Below are 15,967 nucleotides of genomic sequence, written 5' to 3' on the forward strand. Positions count from 1 at the left end.
GCTTACTTTCGTTTCAGTATTTTCAGTCATTTCAGTTATTTATTTCTCATTAGTGCCCACAAACATCTTACAGCTTATGTTCAGAAAATTATAAAAAAAAATTAATCACGATTAGTTGCACGATTAAAAAAAAATTAATCGCGTGATTAATCGCACTGTTAATGATAGAATACCATTTACTTAAACATTTTTGGATGTTTTCTACATTTTCAAATATATTGATTTCAATTGCAACACAGAATATAAAGTGTACAGTGCTCACTTTATATTTATTTTTGATTACAAGTATTTGCACTGTAAAAAAACAAAAGAAATAGTATTTTGCACTACAGAACATGTATTAGGTGAATTGAAATCTCCTTATCATGAAAGTTGAACTTACAAATGTAGAATTGTTAAAAACAAACAAACAAACCTGCAGTCAAAAAAAAAAAATGTAAAATTTTAGACCCTGCAAGTCCACTCAATCCTACTTCTTGTTCAGCCAATCACTCAGACAAACAATTTTGTTTACATTTGCAGGAGATAATGCTGCCTGCTTCTTGTTTACAATGTCACCTGAAAGTGAGAACAGGCATTCTCATGGCACTGTTGTAGCCAGCGTCACAAGATATTTAAGTGCCAAAAGCGCTAAAGATTCATATGTCCCTTCATGCTTCAAGCACCATTTCAGGGGACATGCGTATATGCTGATGACGGGTTCTGCTCCCTAACAATCCAAAGCAGTGTGGACCAATGCATGTTCATTTTCATCATCTGTCAGATCCCACCAGCAGAAGGTTGATTTTCTTTTTTGGTGGTTTGTGTTCTGTAGTTTCCACTTCAGAGTCTTGCTCTTTTAAGACTTCTGAAAGCATGCTCTGCACCTCATCCCTTTCAGATTTTGGAAGGCACTTCAGATTCTTAAACCTTTGGTCGAGTACTGTAGCGCAGTGGTTCTCAAACTAGGGCCGCCGCTTGTTCAGGAAAAGCTCCTGGCGGGCCAGGCCAGTTTGTTTACCTGCCGCATCCACAGGTTCGGCCGATCGTGGCTCCCACTGGCCGTGGTTCACCGCTCCAGGCCAGTAGGGGCTGCTGGAAGGGCGGCCAGCACATCCCTCGGCCCGTGCCACTTCCCGCAGCCCCCATTGGCCTGGAGTGGTGAACCACGGCCAGTGGGAGCCGCGATCGGCTGAACCTGCAGACGCGGCAGGTAAACCAGCCTAGCCTACCAGGAGTTTTCCCTGAACCAACGGCAGCCATAGTTTGAGAACCACTGCTGTAGCTATCTTTAGAAATCTTACATTGGAACCTTCTTTGCGTTTTGTCAAATCTGCAGTGGAAGTGTTTTTAAAATGAACAACGTGTGCTGGGTCCTCATCCCAGACTGCTGTAACATGAAATATATGGCAGAATGCAGATAAAACAGCAGGGGACATACAATTCTCCCCCAAGAAAGTTCAGTCACAAATTTAATTAACACATTATTTTTTTAATGAGCGTCATCAGCATAGAAGCATGTCCTCTGGAATGGTGGCTGAAGCATGAAGGAACATACAAATGTTTAGCATATCTGGCACGTAAATATCTTGCAATGCTGACTACAAAAGTGCCGTGCAAATGCCTGTTCTCACTTTCTGGTGACATTTTAAATAAGAAGAGGGCAGCATTATCTCCTGTTAATGTAAACGAACTTGTTTGTCTTAGCGATTGGCTGAAGAAGAAGTAGGACTGAGTGGACTTGTAGTCTCTCAAGTTTTACATTGTTTTGTTTTTGAGTGCAGTTATGTAACAAAAAAAATCTACATTTGTAAGTTGCACTTTCAAGACAAAGAGTTTGCACTACAGTACTTGTATGAGGTGAATTGAAAAATACTATTTTTTGTTTATAATTTTACAGTGCAAATATTTATAATAAAAATATATATTTTGATTTCAATTACAACACAGAATACAATATATATGAAAATGTAGGAAAACATCCAAAATATTTAATACATTTCAATTGGTATTTATTGTTTGAGAGTGTGACTAAAACTGCAATTAATCACGATTAATGTTTTTGAGTTAATCACGTGAGTTAACTGTGATTAATCGACAGCCCTACAGAAAATGTATGATATTCTAAGTAATCCTTATAATGCTCCCATGTGGAGTAGGAAAGCAGGGAAATTTTCCCTATGGAAGGGAAAACTGATACCACTTTGTCAAAACAGACAGTGATTTCTTTTGACATTTGATATAGTTTCATGGCAATCCCAGACCCAGTAGAAAATCTGAGGTTGAGTCCTACGCTCCGCTATTCTGTCCTTAATTCACTCCTCTGTGTCTTACTACAGCTTTTACCACTTGTTTTTCTTGCTTGCAGCCTGAGACCCCTTCAACACCCGTGTGTATAGTATTCTGTCTTAAAAACAGACAGTCTAACAGCTCTGAATTTCCTAGCTTTTCCTTTTTATAAAAACATGTTTTGATTTTATGTTCATGATTTGACTAGAATTTAGTCAAGATACAATTGTGTAGGTACAACCAAACTTTATGTACTTTTTTCCAACTGCAGGATTTGGTTAAAGTGATGACCCTTTGTCCTATAGAGCATCTGGTATGTAATTTAATCATTCCGAGGGGTTAGAAGTGCTAAATTTGTTTTATTTTAATTAACTGCAAATGTCTTCATAGAATTTTTTTCTTTTAGCGAAAGAAGAGTTTGAAGATATTGCAGTTATATATAGACAAGTTTGATGCAGAGGGAAAATACACTTTGTTCAGGTATGCATCCTGCATGAAATGCAGAAAAACATGTCTTGATGCAATTTAATTGCCTAAAGAAAAGGAGTACTTGTGGCACCTTACAGACTAACCAATTTATTTGAGCATGAGCTTTCATCCGATGAAGTGAGCTGTAGCTCACGAAAGCTCATGCTCAAATAAATTGGTTAGTCTCTAAGGTGCCACAAGTACTCCTTTTCTTTTTGCGAATACAGACTAACACGGCTGTTACTCTGAAACCTTTAATTGCCTAGTAACTCAGTCAGAAATCATGGTAACTGCATGTTAGGGGGCTTATTTCTTCACCCACTTACTTCCCTGGTCCTTCTCACATGAACAGAGAGCAACAATACCCAAAGTCCAAAGGTGCAAACAATTTGATGTTTCTTGGGGTGAACTTCCAGCAAACATGATTCCAGTTTCCTTCCTTAGTGTCCCCCTTCCCAGCTCTGACACCACAGAGCCTTACACCTGTGTCCCTGTTCCCATTCCTGCCCTTAGCAAAACATGATTCCAATTTCCTTACCCCAATCCCTGTTCCAATTTCCCCCTTTAGCAAAACATGATTGCAATTTCCCCACCCCATTCCCTGTTCCCATCTCCCCCACACACCCACCCCCTCACTTCCTGATTGACTGCAGACTATATAGTAAAACTTGAGTTCTGCTTTGCTATACCTTAACTAATCATGTTCCTGAAATTTAACTAACCAATCCTAACATATTGTAACATGATTATGTACCCAATTATATCCCACCACCTTAATTTAGTTTACACTCAGCAAAATTAATTATACAGCAGACAGAAACAATCACGGAACCAGACAGAGGTTATACAGACAAACAATAACAAAGTGGGAACTATAATGACAAAACAATACAGAAGTGAGGATTTCACATCCCAGCTATTGATAAGTGAGTTCTTGCCAGACAGAAAGCTATCAAACTAAGTTTCCCTTTACATTTTCTAGGCACTTCCCTTTCTCTGGAGGTGATAGGCACTATCAGGACAGGATTGTATTCCTACCAGCCCAATAGCACCTTATTTCAATGTGACTAGTTTGGAATGTGAGGATGTGACTGTTCGCTTCCCAGCTTATGGCTGCCTCTGTTGCTTAGCCGAAGGCCTTAGCCTAAGAACAGGGCCTCAGACTGTCACAGTAAGAGAAGGCCCTTACACCAGCAGACAGTGATTTTGATTCTTTCTTTTGTACCTCTAGAACTAGCCAAGTGATAAGAATACACCTAAATTCTTAGAGCGTAGGCCTTTACAGACAGGCCTGAATATCTATCTATATCCTAACACTGCATAGGAGCTCACATAGGAGCTACCATGTTAATTTCATGACAATGGCAATTGATTTTAGTTTTCTTGTTACTAAAAAACAAAACACTGAAGCCAGCCCTTTTGTGAACTCCAAAGATTAGGGGTAAAATTCTGTCCCCCTTGAAGTCAATGGCAAAACTCCCATTTATTTCTATGAAGCCAGAATTTAATCTATATTTTTTCAATGAAATGTAATGCAATATCTAGGAGATACTGTCTTTCTCTATTTTACTTTAAAGGTGTTTATTGAAGACAAGCAACCACGCTGGCGTAGAAGGCTATGTTATACAAAATATCAAAAATCAGATTGATTTATCATTAAAGGTGAGAATATTGTAAGTTCCTAATTTAGAAAGTGCTTTCAATACCGTTTTTAAAGAATTCATATAGTTTAGGCTCCAAATTATTTATGTATTACATATGAAAATACTGTGTTAAAAGGAGATTTGAGTGCTTGACCTTGCATATTTAAAGTTAAGAAATGCAAGAATTAAAGTTGCCTGTGCAACATTAATTTGTCCTCCTTAAGGTTATGCATTATGATACAGTCTATAATTACACAACTACATACTATTTTATTTACAGGCTGAAGTCTGACTTTCTCTGTAGCTGCTGCTCCAAAGCAGGAGTGCACTTGAGTTTTTCAAAGACGAGGTTACCAGATTTTTTTTTAACATGGGCAAAATGTATTTTTCCCTTCTTGGAAGCTACTGAACTGTTTCCATTGAAATTTAAAAAAAAAATAGTTTGAGGTAGATACCCAGCATGGAACCATTTTAGCCCAAATGATTAAAGTTTGGCAAAGTTATATAAAAGTATCTGAAAACAAGTTCCGATAATGGGAGGTGTTGGGCAATCTTAGCAGGTGATGCTACTACTGCAATGATGCACGCCCAGCTTTCTAAAGATCACTCTTCTGGCCGATTTAGAAAAACACTTCCGTACATGCTTACATCCCATTGACACTGTTGTCCTGACTCAGGATGCCTTCCTGAATTGGGGCTTTGTTGGTAGATATCCTTCTAATTTTACCTGTGGGTGGTGTTAATATCCACCAGAATAATTAACCACTTCTCTCTGTCCCACACATGCTGTGGCATGACACTTCATTATAGCATAACAGCAGTAGTAAGATAGTGTATGATTGAGATGACTGTTTCATTCCAAGCTGTTTTCAATGAATTACCCACCTGCAGAAGTAAAGAAACAGATTGATAGAGCCAGAAGAGTTCCCAGAAGTTACCTACTACAGGACAGGCCTAACAAAGAAAATAACAGAACGCCACTAGCCGTCACCTTCAGCCCCCAACTAAAACCCCTCCAACGCATTATTAAGGATCTACAACCTATCCTAAAGGATGACCCAACACTCTCACAAATCTTGGGAGACAGGCCAGTCCTTGCCTACAGACAGCCCCGCAACCTGAAGCAAATACTCACCAACAACCACATACCACACAACAGAACCACTAACCCAGGAACTTATCCTTGCAACAAAGCCCGTTGCCAATTGTGCCCACATATCTATTCAGGGGACACCATCACAGGGCCTAATAACATCAGCCACACTATCAGAGGCTCGTTCACCTGCACATCCACCAATGTGATATATGCCATGTGCCAGCAATGCCCCTCTGCCATGTACATTGGGCAAACTGGACAGTCTCTACGTAAAAGAATAAATGGACACAAATCAGATGTCAAGAATTATAACATTCATAAACCAGTCGGAGAACACTTCAATCTCTCTGGTCACGCAATCACAGACATGAAGGTCGCTATCTTAAAACAAAAAAACTTCAAATCCAGACTCCAGCGAGAAACTGCTGAATTGGAATTCATTTGCAAATTGGATACTATTAATTTAGGCTTAAATAGAGACTGGGAGTGGCTAAGTCATTATGCAAGGTAGCCTGTTTCCTCTTGTTTTCCCCCCCCTCCTCCCCCAGATGTTCTGGTTTAACTTGGATTTAAACTTGGAGAATGGTCAGTTTGAATGAGCTATTACCAGCAGGAGAGTGAGTTTGTGTGTGTATGGGGGTGGGGGGGATGTGAGAAAACCTGGATTTGTGCAGGAAATAGCCCAACTTGATTATCATGCACATTGTGTAAAGAGTTGTCACTTTGGATGGGCTATCACCAGCAGGAGAGTGAATTTGTGTGGGGGGGTGGAGGATGAGAAAACCTGGATTTGTGCTGGAAATGGCCCACCTGATGATCACTTTAGATAAGCTATTACCAGCAGGACAGTGGGGTGGGAGGAGGTATTGTTTCATATTCTCTGTGTATATATAAAGTCTGCTGCAGTTTCCACGGTATGCATCCGATGAAGTGAGCTGTAGCTCACGAAAGCTTATGCTCAAATAAATTGGTTAGTCTCTAAGGTGCCACAAGTATTCCTTTTCTTTTTCCTAAAATTACCGTTTGTGCAGCAGTTTCTCATGCTTAGTCTCAAAAGTATGTTGTTTTCCTTATTGATACTGGGATATCATCACATAGTTCTTTATCCAAAGGACAGAGAAAAGATGCTCTTTTGGTTGAGGTACTGGATTGGGCTCAGGGGATCTGGGTTCAGTTCCTGACTCTGCCACAGACTTCTTGTGGTATCTTGTGCAAGTTGCTTAGGCCAAAGTTTTACAGTGAAAGTGCCTAAACTAAAAATGGCCTGATTTTCAAAGGTGCGCACGACCTGCTGTTTCCATTTACTTCAGTGGGATGTGTTGGTCCTTGGCACTTCTGAGATAGGCCACTATTAGCTTTGTGTCCAAATATAGGTTTAGGAACCTACCTTTAGGCACCTAGGTTTGAAAACTTCTGTGTTTCTCTCTATGCCTCTGTTTCCCATCTGTAAAATGGTGATAATACTTTTGTACCTCGCCCAGGTGTTGGGAGAAAATGATCATTAATGTTGTGAAGTACTTGGATTCTGCACTGCTGGTGGGAGTCATATAACAACTGAAAGATCCCTCCCATCAACTGTTCCCATCCTTGCATTACTCACCTACCTAACAGTGGCTGAGCCAGTTGATTTAAAGATAGAATCATAGAATTTCAGGGTTGGAAGGGACCCCTGAAGGTCATCTAGTCCAACCCCCTGCTCAAAGCAGGACCAATCCCCATTTAAATCATCCCAGCCAGGGCTTTCTCAAGCCTGACCTTAAAAACTTTTAAGGAAGGAGATTCTACCACCTCCCTAGGGAACGCATTCCAGTGTTTCACCACCCTCCTAGTGAAGAAGTTTTTCCTAATATCCAACCTAAACCTCCCCCACTGCAACTTGAGACCATTACTCCTCGTTCTGTCATCTGCTACCATTGAGAACAGTCTAGAGCCATCCTCTTTGGAACCCCCTTTCAGGTAGCTGAAAGCAGCTATCCAATCCCCCCTCATTCTTCTCTTCTGCAGGCTAAACAATCCCAGCTCCCTCAGCCTCTCCTCATAAGTCATGTGTTCCAGACCCCTAATAATTTTTGTTCCCCTTCGCTGGACTCTCTTCAATTTATCCACATCCTTCTTGTAGTGTGGGGCCCAAAACTGGACACAGTACTGCAGACGAGGCCTCACCAATGCTGAATAGAGGGGCAAGATCACATCCCTCGATCTGCTGGCTATGCCCCTACTTATACATCCCAAAATGCCATTGGCCTTCTTGGCAACAAGGGCACACTGCTGACTCATATCCAGCTTCTCGTCCACTGTCACCCCTAGGTCCTTTTCCGCAGAACTGCTGCCTAGCCATTTGGTCCCTAGTCTGTAACTGTGCATTGGGTTCTTCCATCCTAAGTGCAGGACCCTGCACTTATCCTTATTGAACCTCATCAGATTTCTTTTGGCCCAATCCTCCAATTTGTCTAGGTCCCTCTGTATCCTATCCCTGCCCTCCAGCGTATCTACCACTCCTCCCAGTTTAGTATCATCCGCAAATTTGCTGAGAGTGCAAGCCACACCATCCTCCAGATCATTTATGAAGATATTGAACAAAACCGGCCCCAGGACCGACCCTTGGGGCACTCCACTTGACACCGGCTGCCAACTAGACATGGAGCCATTGATCACTACCCATTGAGCCCGACAATCTAGCCAACTTTCTACCCACCTTATAGTGCATTCATCCAGCCCATACTTCTTTAACTTGCTGACAAGAATACCGTGGGAGACCGTGTCAAAAGCTTTGCTAAAGTCAAGAAACAATACATCCACTGCTTTCCCTTCATCCACAGAACCAATAATCTCATCATAGAAGGCGATTAGATTAGTCAGGCACGACCTTCCCTTGGTGAATCCATGCTGACTGTTCCTGATCGCTTTCCTCTCATGTAAGTGCTTCAGGATTGATTCTTTGAGGACCTGCTCCATGATTTTTCCAGGGACTGAGGTGAGGCTGACTGGCCTATAGTTCCCAGGATCCTCCTTCTTCCCTTTTTTAAAGATTGGCACTACATTAGCCTTTTTCCAGTCTTCCGGGACTTCCCCCGTTCGCCACGAGTTTTCAAAGATAATTGCCAATGGCTCTGCAATCACAGCCACCAATTCCTTTAGCACTCTCAGATGCAACTCATCCGGCCCCATGGGCTTATGCACGTCCAGCTTTTCTAAATAGTCCCTAACCACCTCTTTCTCCACAGAGGGCTGGCCATCTACTCCCCATGCTGTGATGCCCAGCGCAGCAGTCTGGGAGCTGACCTGGTTAGTGAAGACAGAGGCAAAAAAATCATATTAACAGACTCAAAGAATGGTGTAGTTAGGTGGGGCTGGGAAGAGTAGAAATGGAAAGAGAGTCTAATGACTCAGATAAGAATAGAATGGATAGCTTGAGTGGGTGAGCTGGGGAAAGAGTGTGGAAATGTCTGATCTTGAAAAGATTAGTATATTTTGATCATTTTATGGTAATCTGCATACATCTTTTTCCGTAAATTGATTTCCTCATTTTCAGACACTACCCAGTGGTCATATTGTTACACTACATGATTACGCAAAGTGTGAATTTAAACTTTTTCTCTCTTTTTCCCTGTTGCTTTCCAGAAAGCAAATGACAGTAAGTGGTTTACTGGACCCCAGCTGGTTTCACTTCTAGATTTAGTGCTGTTGCTTCCTGAAGGGGCTGAAACAGATCTTCTCCAAAACTCAGATAGGTGAGATGTAATCAGAACTAGAGTAAATCTAAATCTGTGTGTATCTGTATGTATGTGTGTGTATATATATAATTTGAAGATTGCCCAGATTTTTATTTAATGACAAAGTAAGTGCAACTAAGCAAGTGACTGCTGCATAATCTATGAGGAGAGTATCAGTTTGTCTCAGAATTTTAGAACCAAGGATGGAAATTATTAGTTAAATAAACTAGTTCCTCCCTGTGATAAGGTGCCCCCTGCCTGGGGTGCCCTCCTATGGCAAGCCATTGCATGACATGCACGTCTGCCTCAGTTTCCATCCAGTTGGAATCCATCCATGCAAAGGAATATTGTCTCTTTTAGTGGCAAATTTAAACCCTGATATAAAAAGTCACAGACACCTAAGAACATAAGAATGGCCACACTGGGTCAGACCAAAGGTCCATCCAGCCCAGTATCCTGTCTGCCAACAGTGGCCAATGCCAAGTGCCCCAGAGGGAGTGAACCTAACAGGTAACGATCAAGTGATCTCTCTCCTGCCATCCATCTCCACCCTCTCACAAACAGAGTCTAAGGACACCATTCCTTACCCATCCTGGCTAACAGCCATTAATGGACTTAACCTCCATGAATTTATCTAGTTCTCTTTTAAACCCTGTTACAGTCCTAGCCTTCACAACCTCCTCAGGCAAGGAGTTCCACAGGTTGACTGTGCACTGTGTGAAAAAGAACTTTCTTTTATTTGTTTTAAACCTGCTGCCCATTAATTTCATTTGGTGGCCCCTAGTTCTTATATTGTGGAAACAAGTAAATAACTTTTCCTGATTCACTTTCTCCACACCACTCATGATTTTATATACCACTATCATATCCCCCCTTAGTCTTCTTTTTTCCAAGCTGAAAAGTCCTAGCCTCTTTTAATCTGTCCTCATATGGGACTGGTTCCAAACCCCTAATAATTTTAGTTGCCCTTCTCTGAACCTTTTCTAATGCCAGTATATCTTTTTTGAGATGAGGAGACCACATCTCTATGCAGTATTCAAGATGTGGGCGTACCATGGATTTATATAAGGGCAATAAGATATTCTCCATCTTATTCTCTATCCCTTTTTTAATGATTCCTAACATCCTGTTAGCTTTTTTGACTGTCGCTGTATACTGCGTGGACGTCTTCAGAGAACTATCCACGATGACTCCAAGATCTTTCCTGATTAGTTGTAGCTGTAGCTAAATTTGCTCCCATCATATTGTATGTATAGTTAGGGTTATTTTTTCCAGTGTGCATTACTTTACATTTATCCACATTAAATTTCGTTTGCCATTTTGTTGCCCAATCACTTAGTTTTGTGAGATCTTTTTGAAGTTCTTCACAGTCTGCTTTACCTGATAATAAAACATTTCTTTGCAAAATCCCAAAGTAAAACAAGGTTACAATGCAGCAGCCCTTCAATGCCCTTCAAAGGTCACCCTTCCTTAGTCACCTGAGAGTCATTAACTACTCTGCCTCAGTTCCTTTAACCCCTGTTCTAGGGTCCCACTCTCCAGGCCATCTACCTGTGGGTGAAAAGTAGGTCTCGGAACTCTCAAGTCTTTTCCAGTAGCCCCCAGTTCAGGTCTCCTGCAAGAGGGCTCCCTGCAGTGCTTTACTCCAGCAGCCGCCTGTCTTGTGAATCCTACCCCTGTTCAGAGGCACCTCCCTCTAGGAACAATCTTTTGTTCTTGGGCTCCTCCAACAGCCCTCCACTTGAGTCTTCTGCCGAGAGCTCCCTGGAGTGTTATGCTCCTCAGGCCTCCTGGCCTGTGAGTCCTACCCCTGTCCTGCTCAAGGAACCGTCCCTTCCTTGTTTCTGATCCCAGCTTTCGCTGACCATGCTGGTCCTTCCCATCTTCCTAGGGGCCACTGCACAAGCCTTCTTGCAACTCAGCAGAGTTCGCCAGCTCTAGCCAGTCCTTGACAGTTTTCTGGAGAACTCAGCAGCAGCAGCTCATGGTTTCTGCTATTATGGTTTCCCCTCACGCAGCTCTTACTTAGCTCTTCCTTCAGGGACCTCCCCCCGTAGGGCCTGGGCACCCTCTTTTAAGCCTAATTGGAGGCAGCTGACTAGTGACAAGTGTACTGGCCTCTTTCCTCTTTAAAGGGCCAGTGTCATCGTATGACACTACCCTTTCAGTGGAGTGCAGCATTGCAGTAGAAAAGGTCATGACTGTATTAAGTTGAAACTAGCATGAGAACGGCCATACTGGGTCAGACCAAAGATCATCAAGCCCAGTATCCTGTCCTCTGACAGTGGCCAATGGCAGGTGCCCCAAAAGGAATGAACAGACAGGTTATCATAAAGTAATCCATGCCCTGTCACCCAAGCCCAGCTTCTGGCAAACAGAGGCTAGGGACACCATTCCTGCCCATCCTGGCTAATAGCCATTGATGGACCTATCTTCCATGAATCTATCTAGCTCCCTTATGAACCCCGTTATAGTATTGGCCTTCAGAACACCCTCTGGCAAGGAGTTCCAGAGGCTGACAGTGCATTGTGTGAAAAAATACTTTCTTGTGTTTGTTTTAAACCTGCTACCTATTAATATCATTTGGTGGTCCTTTGTTCTTGTATTATGAGAAGTAAGTAACACTTCCTTATTTACTTTCTCTATACCATTCATGATTTTATAGACCTCTATCATATCCCCCCTTAGTCGCCTCTTTTACAAGCTGAAAAGTCCTAGTCTTATTAATCTCTCCTCATACGGAAGCCGTTCCATACCCCTAATCATTTTTGTTGCCCTTTTCTGAACCCTTTCCAATTCCAATATATCTTTGTTCAGATGGGGCGACCACATCTGCACACAGTATTCAAGGTGTGGGCGTACCATGGATTTATATAGAGGCAATACGATATTTTCTGTCTTATTATCTATCCCTTTCTTGATGATTCCCAAAATTCTGCTGCTGCACATTGAGTGGATGATTTCAGAGAACTATCCACAGTGACTCCAAGATCTCTTTCTTGAGTGGTAACAGCTAATTTAGACCCCATCATTGTATATGTATAGTTAGTTTTATGTTTTCCAGTGTGCATTACTTTGCATTTATCAACATTAATAGCAATAAGAGGTTACTTACTAGTAACTATTGTTCTTCAAGTGTCACCTGTGTGCTAGCTCTTCTGTGAGATGTAGTGGCCTGGCATCGAGCTGCAGAACTATCTTGAATCATGCTCCTTCAACAGAAGAGAGCTCATGCGAGGGTGATGTAATTGCCCTACTGTATATAAGGAAGTGCATCATCCCACAACAGTCTCAATTTCTTCTCCCTAACCGCAGACATTATATAGAAATCTGAGGCAGAGGGGAAGTTGGGCAGGTAGTGTGAGTGCACAGAGATAGTTCTTGAAGAACAAAAGTAACCTCTTTTTCTTCAAGAGCGTCTCAGGGTTTTCCCATTTGTGGTAAAACAGTAAGGAGTGCTCCAGCAGGTGGAGGATGGACATGGAGTTCTTCACTAAATATCGACTGGAGCACGGCTTTCCCAAACTGGCCATCAGAGCACGATGCTCAATTGAAGGAGTGGGTCTAGCACAGAACTCCAGGTTGATGCTTTGCTTAACTCTACCAGAGGAACCTGCCTAAGGCATGCTACTGATGCTGTGGTAACTCTTGCAGAATGGGTGTTTAAAGCAGGGGGTTTCCTAGGTGGGACGTAACAACTGTCTGTGAGTATCTGTTCCGTAGTGGGTTCTCCCTGGCATCTTTCTTTATATTGCAGATAAGTTAATGGGTTTTCTAAAGAGTTTGGTCTTTTCAGGTAAAAACTGAGTACTCCTTTTACATCTAGGTAGGCTTCCAAGGGTAGGAATGAGGTCTGGGGAAGAACATGGGGAGGGAAATACATTGAGACAGGTGGAAAACTGAGACTACCTTAAGCATGAAGCTGGTATGGGGCTTCCTGGTGACTTTGTCCCTGTGGGTATAAGGTCGAATGTTCAAAGCACTAAGCTAACTCACCCTCCTAGCAGATGTAATTGCTATTGGGAAGGCTGTTTTAATCACTAAGTGTGTGAGAGGGAGTTGCACAAGAAGCTCATAATGAGGGCCTGTCAGCTTTGTTGGGTCAAGATTTAGGTCCCATAAAGCCCAGGGCTCCCTAATTGGGGGGAATTTATTTACCATGCCCTTAAGAAATCCGGAGACCTTAGTATGGAAGATAGGATTCTCTTTAATGTTGTTGTGGTGAGCAGATATTGCTGCCATATGAACAGCAATATGAGGAGGCTAAGCCTAAGTCCTGAGACTTAAAGTTTATAAAGTACTCTAGGATTGCATGGGCCCAAGCTCAGGATGGAGTCACTTATTTGCTAGTGTCCCAGATAGTAAACAGTTTCCAGTTTTGTTTATAGCAGGGTGAAGCCCTTTGTGGATTGTAAAAGAATGGTGTGAACCCTCATATTAGTCAGCAGGTTATCCTTCAGGCTGCACGAGGAATATCTCTGGGTTGGAATGCAGAATCCTTCCTTACTGTTGAGATAGGAGGTTTGGAAGCAGAGGCAGCAAGTACAGTGATTCTCTAGCCAGCTGCAGAAGATGTGGCTGCCAGTGACGATGAGGTCACATTGAGGCTATTAATAGGATGTTGGCTCTGTCCAACCTGATCTTTATATACTTGGTATCAGGGGAATCGGAGGAAGACACATAGTAGGAACACATCTAAGAAAACTTTTGTCTTTGTGTGTACTTGGCATTTGGTATTTGGTGTTTTGTTTGACACACACTATTCTGGTTGTCTCCATATGTGAAATACTTGGGCTAGCCACCACTGGTTTCAAGCAGCACTTATGTTGATCCAGGAACCTTCATGTTTTTCTTACTGGGAAGGTGAAGAGCTACAGAAGTTCTCCAAAGGGGACTCATGTGGCTCCTCTGAAGGAGTCTCATCCCATTTCTCAGCTAGAGGCAGGTCTTTGCAGTGCTGGTATCATTGCTGGCAAGGAAGGCTTGGGTTGGCACCAGATGAGGAATAGATGCATATGAGTGCTGAGGGAGGGCACCATGTTGGAACGGATACTGGTACTGAGGTCTGTGCCAGAGCTGGTATCTCAGCCTCCCACAGGGCTTTTGTGGAGCCCTGTACATAGGGCCACATGGACTGCTGAAGAGGACCCTCTATGAGATCCTTCCATAATTTCTGGATCTGAGGTGAGGGAAGCTGACGAAGTCTCAAGATTTAAGGAGGGCATCTTCTAGATTCATCTCTGAAGGGGTCAAAGGTACCCCAAAGTGATTCTGGATTATGACTAGAGAAATTGGTATAGGCAGTCAAGCAGAAGAAAAGCATGCAGAATGATTGCCAGTAGGCTCAACAGCAGATCCCCTTTCAGGCCTTGAAGATGTTACTGGAATCTGAACCCGAGAGGAGTCAGGTAATCAGTACTGAGATGTTCAAATCCAGAGGAATTTGGAGAAAAACTGCTTGCCTCAAGAGTGTTCAAGCCCCTTAGGGGAGCAGGAAGGAGGAGAAGGATAGTGCTTCCTTTTTCTTTTGCCCTTCTTGTGGGGAGGTTTCATTGGGCCATCACATGGAAGGTTCTGAATATCAACACAGAGCCTTTGAGTTAGAGTCTAGTCAGTTGGAAGTCAGTGCAGAGAGATGCACGAGGTTGACCTGTATTACTAAACAAATGGGCTGCTGTGTTTTATACCAGTTGGTGTTTTTTCAGGAACAAATTAAATTACTGTCAATCTTAATATAAATCTGCACTCTAAGTGATGAACTGTACATTTCTAATTCATAGGATTATGGCCTCACTAAATCTATTGAGATATTTAGTCATTAAGGACAACGAATACGACAATCAAGTAAGTGATGGTTGATTTAAAAAGCTATCTTTTCAATTTAAAAACAATAGCTGTGCCAGTTCATGACAAAGTTAGCTGCTGCAAAAAAAAAAATGTCTGTATTCAATATCCAGTGAGAATGTTTTTGTTAATGGTGTTCAGAAAATTATGAAGTTTGTACTGGTGAAAGTTAAATGTTTACTCACTATTTTTTCAGCAAGTTTAGTGTTGTTCTACCTCCACCAGAAATCCAGGTCAGCGCCTGTAATTCCCGATAATATCACCATAAAATAAAGTATATGGCCAGTATTCCAAAAATAATAAATATACTTTTACTTGTGTACAGATACTTAGGAAGGGCTAACTTCCACCAAGCATTGTAAAGCTTTTTAGATGGGATCTCTCTACAAACCTTTGAAGTTTTAGAATTGCTTCATTAGTCAAGGAAACCTCTTTATCATTTAGCTTTAAGTGGCATGGAAGAGAATTTATTTTAGTGTCAGGGTGTCTCCCTAAGCATTTTGACAACTCTGCACTGAATAGCTTTTGTTTTTAAACATGTAAAAAAAAAAATCCTGTATTTCCAACTCCTTCTGCAACTGCATTTTTGGTAAATGTCAGTAACTCCACTGGATATTAAAGCCAAATCAGTGCTTCTCAGTAAGATCTGCATTATTGAAATAACATAAGGATTGATATGCCTGTCCCAAATTAGCAAAAAATTGCAGAACATCTTAAACAATAGATATAAATTAAAAAAACCAAACACTCATAATGGAAGAGTTATTTATTTTCCTCAGGTTTCCGAATCCTTCAACTAAAACAATATGAAATAGCTTCCTGGTACTTTCTAAGTTCACCGAGACCCTGCAGCAATGTTAATATATTTTGCATAATATACCATGCTGTGAAATCCCAACTCCCCATGTCAAGACAAAGATTTTCAAACAAAGCAG

At 41.8% G+C, this 15,967-nt stretch overlaps 1 protein-coding gene across 3 annotated transcripts in view; it reads left to right on the plus strand.

The window, feature by feature from the left end:
• Window positions 1-15,967, plus strand: part of GLMN (glomulin, FKBP associated protein) — a 51,608-nt gene that overhangs the window by 27,263 nt on the left and 8,378 nt on the right. For 2 of the 3 annotated variants that reach the window (XM_073357079.2, XM_078854090.1), the window contains exons 12-16: window positions 2,540-2,581; window positions 2,675-2,748; window positions 4,314-4,398; window positions 9,097-9,206; window positions 14,969-15,032. In XM_073357079.2, the coding sequence (XP_073213180.1) occupies window positions 2,540-2,581; window positions 2,675-2,748; window positions 4,314-4,398; window positions 9,097-9,206; window positions 14,969-15,032 (375 nt within the window). The remainder of the gene's footprint in view (window positions 1-2,539; window positions 2,582-2,674; window positions 2,749-4,313; window positions 4,399-9,096; window positions 9,207-14,968; window positions 15,033-15,967) is intronic. The other variant, XM_073357080.2, reaches the window with a different exon arrangement.

Source organism: Lepidochelys kempii, chromosome 8, assembly GCF_965140285.1.
Source record: "Lepidochelys kempii isolate rLepKem1 chromosome 8, rLepKem1.hap1, whole genome shotgun sequence".
In the NCBI taxonomy this organism is placed as follows: domain Eukaryota; kingdom Metazoa; phylum Chordata; order Testudines; family Cheloniidae; genus Lepidochelys; species Lepidochelys kempii.